The sequence below is a fragment of the Bidens hawaiensis genome, unplaced genomic scaffold (genome assembly GCF_021521415.1).
Source record: "Bidens hawaiensis isolate Kalapana, Puna unplaced genomic scaffold, B.hawaiensis_p1.1 tig00001521_1, whole genome shotgun sequence".
NCBI lineage: Eukaryota > Viridiplantae > Streptophyta > Magnoliopsida > Asterales > Asteraceae > Bidens > Bidens hawaiensis.
In genome coordinates, this window is record NW_027491087.1 from 951,527 (window position 1) to 962,286 (window position 10,760).

Below are 10,760 nucleotides of genomic sequence, written 5' to 3' on the forward strand. Positions count from 1 at the left end.
AATTACCGCAACGCCGATCCTCAGAAATGACTATCCAAGCCCGACACAAGGCTTCCTTCTCATCTGATGACCACGGAGTGGTTTTCCGTTTCGTCCTCGGAGTCGAAGCCGGTCCCGACCCGTCCGTTGCAAGTTGTTTTTTCCGATGGGCGCGTCTTTTTGGTCCCGTAGCTTCACCGTGTGATTCTTGTGTCTCCGGAACAACAAAGTTAGGAGAAGGTTGTGTGTTGGATGGTTGAAAGCCGGATGATTCTTGCGGCTCCGAATAAAACATCGGTTGGTGCGGTGACGACCATAAATCGTCGTCAATATAATCTGAATCAAGGTTTGGGTACCAATTTCCAGCCATTTTTTTAAAAAAAAGTTGGGAAGATGAGTTGATTTTGGGTGAAGGTTTGAAGTTGTGGTGATTGATATGGGTGAAATGGGGTATTATATAGGGAAAAAACGTTTTTTTTAATTAAATAAGAGCCCAACGGCTCTTTGTATAAAACCAACGGCTCTTTTCATCAAAACCAAGACCACTTTACTCTCTCTTCTGCCACAAACAGGCTCACGCATGCATGTTTTTTCGCGCTAGCGCCCCCGCTAGCGCCCCGGTGGTGTGGTGTTAGCGCCTGGGGGCGCGAGCGGAGGGGCTCTAGCGCCCCCGTTGAAGCCCCACACCCCTCAGCCTAAAATCCAATACATTTCAATCAATCGCATCTGATTCAGTAATCACTCACAAATCTAAAATCTTCGTCCATTGATAATGTCGAGTGAAGAGCCAATTGCTGCAACGGAGGTTGCTGAGACTGTTGTTGCTCCTGCTGACGTCAAGCCGGACGTGAAAGCTGTTGCTCCGGCCGATGAGAAGCCCAAGAAGGCGAAGAAAGCTCCGGCCAAAGCTAAACCTAGATCTCCGGCTTTGCATCCGCCCTACTTTGAGGTATTCATTTATTGTTATTACTATTATTACTATTATTATTACTATTATTATTATTATTATTTCTGTTAGATCTCCGGCTTTCCATCCGGCGTAGTTGTAGTTATTGATTCGTTTCTATTATTATTATTATTATTATAGATTTATTTATGTCAGTTTTAATATTATTGTTTTTTTATTCGATTATGTGAAAATGTTAATATTATCATTTTCATATAAAAATATTATTATTATTATTTTTATTATTATTATGTGAATTTATTGAATTATGTCTCTCAGATGTTATATTATTATTGTTATTATTTGAATTACTGTTTCGATTGTGTGAATATGTTATTATTGCTATATTAATATTTCATTTTAATTTTCAGTTACGATTATGTGAATTATGTAAAATGTGATTGCTATTAATATTATTGTTATAATTATTTAGTTATGCGAATTTTATTGATTTATTCTTGTTAGGTTTATCATCTTAAATATTATTATTTGAGTTTCTGATACGATTATGTGAAAATGTGATTATTATTATTATTATTAATATGATTTGGATGGATGATGTGAATAGTGATTAATAAGCGGTTAATTTGAATGTGAATACAGATGATTAAAGAAGCAATTGTGACATTGAAGGAACGTACTGGATCAAGCCAGTACGCAGTCACAAAGTTTATCGAAGAGAAGCACAAGAATCTTCCGGCTAATTTCAAGAAGGTTTTGTCCACTCAGTTGAAGAAGTTTGTAGCCGGCAGTTAAGAAGACGCCGGTGAAGAAGAAGGCGGCTGCGGCTAAAAGCTTGAAGCCGAAAGGTGGAGTGGCGAAGAAAGCCGGTGTGAAGGCTGGGAAGAAGTGAAGTAAATTTGTGTTATGTTAGAGGGGTATTTGTGTAAAATGGTTATGGTTTCTGAATACTAGTAGTTAAGTTTATAGAGTTGTTTAGGGAACGGTTATCCATCCATCAATCAATCAAATCTTTCTTTCTTAACATATTGTTTTTCTGATTCATACATTCCTCAGTTTGGATTTAAATTTAGAAATCTTACATTACGATGGATTAAGGTTTATTATTTATGATTGAATTAATTATGATTTATTGTAAGGTGAATTTGCTTCTGAGTTTTGAATTGCAATTTGAAGTATGAAATTAGAATTATAGAAATTTGATAGGAAGATTGAATCTAAGTGGATACTCTTTTAAAAAAAGTGTGAACTTGTAAAAAAGGTGACAACTGGTTTATGACTCTAGAAAGAAATCATCATTGAAGAGGTATGTACCCGCCTCAACACCGAGCGAGGCGGGTCAACCCACAAGATATAGACAAGAGGCTTGAAATCAAGACTTTATGAAGGCACAAAGCCAAAACCTATGCGCATGGCGCATATCACACATGCTCAGGCATCACATATGCTCAGGCACCACAGATGCTCACGCATCACACACTCAGGCATCACATATGCTCAGGCACCACAGATGCTCACGCATCACATATGCTCAGGCATCACATATGCTCAGGCACCACAGATGCTCACGCATCACATATGCTCACGCATATCACATATGCGCGTGGCGCATCCGCGCGCGGTGCATATCACATTTGCGCATGAAACATCTGCGCGTGAGAATAAAGAGAAGACTTCGCGCATCCTCAGGATAGGCGCATATCACACATGCACATGATCAACCTCGTCCTTATCCAAATCAGGATTAGGGCAACCTTGATTGTGCACGTCAGACAACCTTCCAGAAGGTATCTATTTAAGGAATAAGAATATGCTGATGTTGACAGCTGCCAAATGAAAGGTGGACAACTCAGCATAACTCATGTGCTACCACGTGATTATAACCAATGAGAAAGCACCAGGTGTCCTAGAGGACACGTGGCGCAGAGCAATTGGAGGAGGCCAACAAGGCTGAGCCCAATCAGTGGAAACCCTAGCACTATAAATACAGCATCAACTCCACAAGGAGGGACATTCAATCATATTCAATCACTTTCAATTACATTCAATCACAGACAGTTACAGCCAGTAACATACACAATCACATCCAATCACAGAGTATTCAGCTATTAAGCAATATTCTCTAGATTTCCTTACTCTCATAACATTATCTTCTCCTACAAATACTTATTCTCACACCGGAGGGTTACCCCAAAGAGGACCCCTCTGTCCCTTTCTGAGGGGTAAGTTGACGGTGCTGTTCATTTTGTAGGTGGAGAGCCCAGATCCAAGAAAACCATCGGTGAAGAAGCATAATCACACCCGAGGAAAGTAGATCGTCTACCAGTGAGTCGATCCACTATTACCACGGCAATCAGATCTCATCAGATCTATATATAAAAAAAATCACCATGGTTTCTGGCGTTCATAACGTTGATCAAGTTCTGGAGGATATCGAACGTGAGGATGTTAATGAGGGACAGCAGTTTCTGAGGGGGCCGCGTGATTCTACGCGCACCACCAGTAACCGTCCCTTCATCACAACTCCTCACGGCCAGACTGAAACTCCTCCAGACGATCTCACGTTACAAAATCTTGCCGGCGCGAAACAAAAAGGACCAATGGGTCCAGAAGATGAAACAAATGATCCTAAAGAATGGCTCATAAACGAGCAGCGGCGTCTAATGGACAAGTACAATGAGATGGTCAAACAAAAAAAGCTAGCCGACTTAACACAAAGGCAAGCGTTTGATAAGCAAACTGTTCATGGAACAAAAAGGCCGCGCGCGCCGGAAGAAGGACATTCTGTTCACACTGCACACACTGAGTTCAGTGATGAAGAAGTGCACAGCATGAGGAAGACGCGAGATACTCATGCAGGAGGCTCACAGCTCCGCGCGCCTGTGAACATGGCGCCTGGAGCCAGAGCCGATCTGGATCTGCACATACCGTACAGCCCACCAGTTAGAGGGCAAGTGGACGTAACCACACCGTACAGGCCAGCCATCTTGGTGAAACATTCAAAGTTCACTGAGCGCATCGCGAAGGCTCCCATCCAGCACAAAACCAAGATGCCAAGTGGTTTGGGCAAATATGATGGCACAACAGATCCAGACGATTTCTTGCAAGGTTTTTACAACACGGGAAACCTAGAGAGCTGGACGATGCCAACATGGTGTCACATGTTTGCTCGCTGCCTCACGGGCGCGGCGCGTGTCTGGTTCGAGAGCTTGCCGACTGTGCAAATTGATGGGTTCGAGGAACTATTGGAAAAGTTCCAAGCCCACTTCGTACAGCAGCGCAGACACACGCGCGACCCTGATGACATCATGCACTGCGTGCGCAGGAATGATGAAACGATTGAAGACTACATCACTCGTTTCAATCAGGAGTCTCTGGCAATCGGAGGGATCACTGAGCAACTATTGCGCGTGGCCTTTATACAAGGCGCGCGCAGTGATCAACTCCGCCGAGCTCTCGTAAGCAGAGATGGCATGCCCACCACGTGGGCCAAGTTAATGGAAGCATCGCGAGTTTTCACGAGAAATGAAAAACAAATTGCCCAAGATAGGGCAAGAGAAAGAGCGCATCAAGCTGAGTCACCGCGCAGCAAAGAAAAAAGGGGCAAACAGAACTCTGTATGGTCCAGGTTGCAACCAACCAGTTTTTCTTCCGCAGAAAAGCAGGCGCAACCAAGCTCACCCCAGCCCCAAAAAGATGTTCGTAATCGCGGGGAGGGTGACAAGAGGGAAGGCGGCAGAGATCCTAACAGACCTCTGCCAAGAATATAGACTCCCCTCACTAAAACGCCTTCACAGGTGTTAAGCACTGAGAATGTCCAATTCAAAAGCCCCAAGCCACTACACTACAAGGGACCATCAGACAGTGGCAAGTACTGTGAGTTTCACAAGTCCACAGGACACAACACTGATGCATGCCACCACTTGAAGGATGCAATTGAAAAGGATGTGAAATCAGGCAAGCTGGCTCACCTGGTAAAAAACTCAAGACCAGAAAATGAACAATCAGAAGGAGCCTCTGCCAGCAAAAAGTACAAAAGAATCTGTGTAGCCGAGGGAGGAAGGCAAGGGCAAACATCAAAAAAGAGAAGCGCGCAAATCCAAGGAGATTGGCGCGAGCAACAAGTAATCTTCCCAAGAATCAGGGGAGGCCCTTCAATTAGCAGTCCTCTGGTCATCACTACACACATTGCTCATTACGAAGTGTCAAAAGTCCTGGTGGACACTGGCAGCGAGTCAGACATCATGTATGAGCAATGTTTCAGGAAACTGGATCCGGCAGACCAAGCAAGGCTTGAAATTGTGAATGCACCAATCTCTGGTGTTTCAAATGAAATCATTCATCCCCTAGGTCAAATACAATTTGAGCTAACTATGGGGGATGAGAAACACAAGCGAGCCGAAGTTGTTAACTTCTTGGTCTTGCCCACCACTTCTTGCCACAATATGATCTTGGGTAGGGGAACGATTGCCCAATTCAACGCCATACCGTCGCCAGCGCACGGCGCGTTGGGGTTCCCAACACCAACAGGTGTAACCTTTGTATACCGAGATCATTTGTGCGCAGTGACAAGCACTCCGCGGGAGGGGAGAATGAAAATTCCAATGGCAGAAAACGCGCCAGAGTAATGGATTCTCAACCCGAAATTCCCGGAGCAAAAAATCACAATTGGCGCTACGATATCAGACGACACGAGGTTGAGAATGAAAAGGTTGCTCACAGCATATATGTCGGTCTTCGCGTGGCAACACTCTGATATGACTGGGGTTCCGCGAGACCTGGCACAACATTCTCTCAACACGTTCAAGTCTGTAGAGCCAATTGCTCAAAAGAAGAGAGTCATGGGGGATGAGAAAGCGAGGGCCATGAATGAGCAGGTTGAGGATTTACTGCGCGCAAACATCATCCGCCCGATACGATACCAGACGTGGGTAGCCAATCCTGTGATGGTAAAGAAAAGTAACGGGGCGTGGAGGATGTGCATTGACTTCAAAGACCTCAACAAAGCGTGCCCAAAAGATTGTTACCCCCTCCCAAACATCGACGCAAAGGTGGACTCCGTGGCACCATTCAAGCTCAAATGTTTCCTGGATGCCTACAAAGGCTATCACCAGATTCAAATGGCACCACAAGATGAGGACAAGACCGCATTTAGAACCGACAAGGGTGTTTTTTGCTACACAAAAATGCCCTTTGGTTTGAAGAATGCGGGCGCCACCTACCAAAGACTTATGGATGCCGTTTTCAGCGAGCAAATCGGAAGAAACCTAGAAGTCTATGTGGATGATTTGGTGATCAAGAGCAGGGAGGAAAAGCAAATGCTCAAAGACATTGAAGAAACCCTTGGGCGCCTAAAGGAAGTTAACATGAAACTCAATCCGAGCAAATGTACTTTCGGCGTACTAGAGGGAAAATTTCTAGGTGTAATAGTCACCAAGGATGGTTTCAAGGTGAACCCGGAGAAGGTGGAGGCCATCCTTGACATGCCCTCGCCATCCACCATGAAAGAAGTCCAGAAGCTGAATGGTAGATTGGTTTCAATCAACAGGTTCCTAGCGAACCATGCAAGCAAATCTACCCCGTTTGTCAACACATTGAGGAATTGCTTAAAGAAAAGCCAATTCAAATGGACTCCTGAGGCCGAGCAAGCTTTCAGTGAGATTAAAGAATGTTTGATAAATCTGCCCGCGCTCACAGCTCCACTTCCTGGTGAAACTCTGACACTGTACCTATAAGCAGGAGAGCGCGCCATCGGCGCAGTATTGTTGGTGGATCGCAAGGGAATCCAAACGCCAATATACTATGTGAGTCGGGTGCTGACAGATCCTGAGACGCGCTACTCCATCATGGAAAAGTTAGTTTTGTCACTAACACACGCGTCGCGCAAGCTTCATAGATATTTCAATGGTCATCCCATTGAAGTACTGACTGGTTGCAACATCCAGCAAGTCTTGCGGCGCCCCGCGCTCTCGGGAAGGCTGACAAAGTGGGCGCTGGAATTAGGAGAGCACACGATCTCCTATAAGCCCCGTCCAGCAATAAAGGGACAAGTTTTAGCTGATTTCATCGCGGAAATTCCAGAAGAAAAAATTGAAGAGGCTCAGCGCGAGGTAGACCCTCCGCGAGCCAATGATGAAGAAAATGTTTGGAGATTGTTCACTGACGGAGCTTCAAACAACGAAGGGTCCGGCGCAGGCCTAAAACTGGTGGATCCAGAGAATCATGAATATACTTACGCCATCAGGTTGGACTTCAAGAGCACCAACAATGAGGCTGAGTATAAAGCCCTGCTGGCTGGGTTGCGCATCGCGCACAAATTTGGAGTTAAAAAGCTAGAGGCCCATGTTGATTCATACTTGGTAGCAGCACAGGTCAATGGCCTTTATGATGCCAAGGAGAACACCATGCCTCTGTATCTAGAGCAGGCGAAAAAGCTCATCGAGCAATTTGACTGCTTCAGAATCATTCATATTCCGCGCAGTGAAAACAAATCTGCAGACGCGCTGAGTAAGATGGCATCAACCAGTTTCGATCACTTTGGCAAAGATGTCAGGGTAGAGGTAATGAGCAACCCGTCGGTGGTAGCGAAGTCTGTCCTTGTAAATCATACAACCCCTTCATCATGGATAACTCCAATAATGGAATTCTTGAAGGAGGGAAGAGTACTAGACGATCGCGCACAGGTGAGGAAGATAAGACACAAGGTGCAGAACTATGAACTGCTTGATGGTACATTATATCGACGCTCTTATCTTGGGCCGCTCATGAAATGCCTAGATGCTGAGGAAGCAAGCTATGTGATCAGAGAGATACACGAAGGAATCTGTGGAATTCATGCTGGCCCGCGCATGGTGGTTGCCAAGGCAATGAGCGCAGGCTACTATTGGCCAGGCGTGTACTTGGACGCTTTAAAAGAGATCCAAAAATGCAAAGCATGTCAGAGCTATGCGCCAAACACCATGCGGCCAAAGAACAACTTGATTCCGGTGACCTCCGCATGGCCTTTCCACAAATGGGCAATCGATATTGTGGGTCCCCTACCGTAAGCGCCTGGGCGAGTAAAATTTTTGGTAGTGGCAGTAGACTATTTCACAAAATGGGTTGAAGCCAAGCCACTAGCAAAAATCACAGCCGAAGTGATGAAACAGTTTATTTGGAGCCACATCATATGCCGTTTTGGCTTGCCCATGGAAATTGTGAGCGATAATGGCAAGCAATTCACTGACAAGAAGATATCCAGCTGGCTCAAGGAATTGCGCATCAACCAAATTTTCACTTCAGTTTATCACCCTCAGGGGAATGGACAAGTGGAACGCGCGAACCAAAGCTTGTTAAATGGGCTGAAGAAAAGGTTGGAGGGAGAATCCCATTCTTGGGTCGAAGAGCTACCTAATGTCCTGTGGGCACACAGGACATTAAGCAAAACCAGCAATGGCGAATCCCCGTTCAGCCTAACCTATGGAACAGAGGCAATGATTCCAGCAGAAGTTGGATACCCATCCCATAGAGTGCTCATGATGAGCAAGATTGATAACGAGCGCGAAAGAAGGTTGGATCTCAACTTACTTGAAGGGCGCAGAGAGGCGGCTATCATCAGTGAAGCCAAATACAAGAAAAAACTGGAAAAATATTACAACCAGCGCGTGAAAGAATGCCACTTCAAGAAAAATGATTTTGTCCTTCGTAACAATGAAGCAAGCCGCGCGATACCCCCGGGAAAAATGTCCCCCAATTGGGAGGGACCTTATCAAGTCTCGGAAGAATTGGGGAAAGGCGCATACGCTTTAAAAGATTTGAATGGAAAGAAGATCCCGCGCGCATGGAACGCGGCACAGCTTAGAAAATGTTTCATGTAAAAATGTCAAGTTTGTAATCAAGGCTTTTTAAGCCATTATGAATAATGATACGCGCTATCTTCTCTTAATGTGGATTCTATTACCTTTTGCATACATGTTTCACACTTCCCTTTATTAGTTTTGAGCAATATGACAACATTGTATTGACATCAAAACGAAATAAAAACGAAGTAAAACATACATGCGCGAGCTTCAAGCTCAAACGCGTTAACGAGTCTTAACTCTAAAACGCCAGGGCCTTAGCCCAATTCTATTACCTTTTGCATACATGTTTCACACTTCCCTTTATTAATTTTGAGCAATATGATAACATGGTATTGACATCAAAACGAAATAAAACGAAGTAAAACATACATGCGCGAGCTTCAAGCTCAAACGCGTTAATGAGTCTTAACTCTAAAACGCCAGGGCCTTAGCCCAATAATGTGAGCCTTAGCTCAAATCACTCACAACATCCATCTTACATGCTGCGCAGCCTGACCATAAAACACATAAACACAACTAAGGCAAAACAAATGCCAAAACATAGTTGTTAAGGTCTCAGGTTGGGGTCACGCATGAAATTGGAGTGGATATCTGAGTAACACATTGACGCGTAAAGGCTAAAAAACTCATAATTCCATAAACGCGCGATAACGTCGCGCAAAAGAGGAATTATGAAAGCGCCAAGACACGTGTCAACATAATCAAGATATGGCAAAATCACTTACAATATGACAAGGGTTAAGTATAATAAATTCCTTACAACCTTGTTCTTATTCCAACGTGCAAACATATCTTATATTCAACAAGCAAACATTCAATATAAAGAGATGAATGGGGAATGCGCAAGATGCGAAGAAGGGAAAAACAAAATTTCATTCCAAAGCGTTGAAATTTACAAGTTTACAAGATAAGATACAAACTACAAATAAAAAAAAAAAAAAAAAAAAAATTGAAGGGCTTCTCAAGTCTCCACGTTGACATCAGCCTCTTCATCATCCTCATCATCGCCCTCGGCATCTGGTGCAGCCTGCTCCTCGTCATCTCCAAACTGACCATAGTCAAGTTGTTCATCTTGAATGGAGTCTTCTATCACAACAGTGTCAGGAGCGGATCCTTTGGCCACGCCAGAGCCGCTTGCAGGAGCAGCATTCTCCACGCCATCATCGCCGCCACCAGCACCTTCGCACTCGTCAAGTAATTTCTTTAGCGCGCCGAGGTCGGGCTGGTCAGCAAGCGCGGATATCTGCAAATCATAAGAAAAAATATGAGTACAAAAAGACTTAGAAAATAAGTCAAGGTAATCTCATTAAGGTTAAAATACCTGCGCAAGGATAGGAATGGGAGTATTCATATACTTCTCCCCCATCGCGGCCATCTCCGCACAGGCAGCGTCGCTCTGATAAGGGTACTCGGATGGGTTCTTCTTCAACATGCCATATTCATAGCCATCCGTAAACCCTTCAGCTCGACCAACCAAGCGCGCGGCAGCGTTGCAGTCCATCACAAGGGCCTGAAACTCGTCTGAGTATTTCATCGCGAAAGCGCAACGAGTCATGCCCTGTGAGATTAGCCATTGGCGATCCTGCGCGAGGCCAGCAACAGACGTCTCGAGGGCAGGAACCTGAGAGTTTAATAACTCAACAGTTTCCTTAGTCTTTTTCAGCTCCTCTTTGTCGGACGCTGCTGCCGCCAAGGTTTCTTCTTTTTCCGCCCGCGCAGCATCAAGTGCTTCCTGGCTAGACGCTGCCGTCGCCAAGGCTTCATCTTTATCGGCCTGCGCGGCCGCCAGCTCCTTCTTCAGGCGCGCAACCTCACTCTCAAGTGATGATTTTTCAGTTATAGACTGGACAAGAGCTTGGTCACGCGCCTCCAGCTCCAAGTCGCGCGCTCGGCGCGCGTACTTGGCCGCGTACGCCTCCGCCGCCTGCAGCTTCTCCCGCGCAGCCTGAAGCTCATGACCGCGCTTCACGAAGGCGCTGTTGGCACTGGCTCTGTTCTTACTGAGCTCTGCTTGGAGCTTTTCAGCTCTCTCG

The 10,760-nt window shown here is 45.2% G+C and overlaps 1 protein-coding gene across 1 annotated transcript; it reads left to right on the top strand.

Moving 5' to 3' along the window:
• Positions 1 to 680: 680 nt before the first annotated feature.
• LOC143583807 (histone H1-like) lies at positions 681 to 1,681 on the top strand. The gene is made up of 2 exons (XM_077066016.1): positions 681 to 928; positions 1,529 to 1,681. The coding sequence occupies exons 1-2, from the start codon at positions 752 to 754 to the stop codon at positions 1,679 to 1,681; spliced, it is 330 nt and encodes a 109-aa protein (XP_076922131.1). The 5' UTR covers positions 681 to 751.
• The last annotated feature ends 9,079 nt before the right edge of the window (positions 1,682 to 10,760 follow it).

Bases quoted from the DNA above. Each gene is read 5' to 3' on its own strand.
- LOC143583807 (XM_077066016.1), top strand. From the start codon at position 752: ATGTCGAGTGAAGAGCCAATTGCTGCAACGGAGGTTGCTGAGACTGTT. The intron at 929-1,528 runs GTATTCATTTAT...ATGTGAATACAG, and splicing joins TGCATCCGCCCTACTTTGAG to ATGATTAAAGAAGCAATTGT.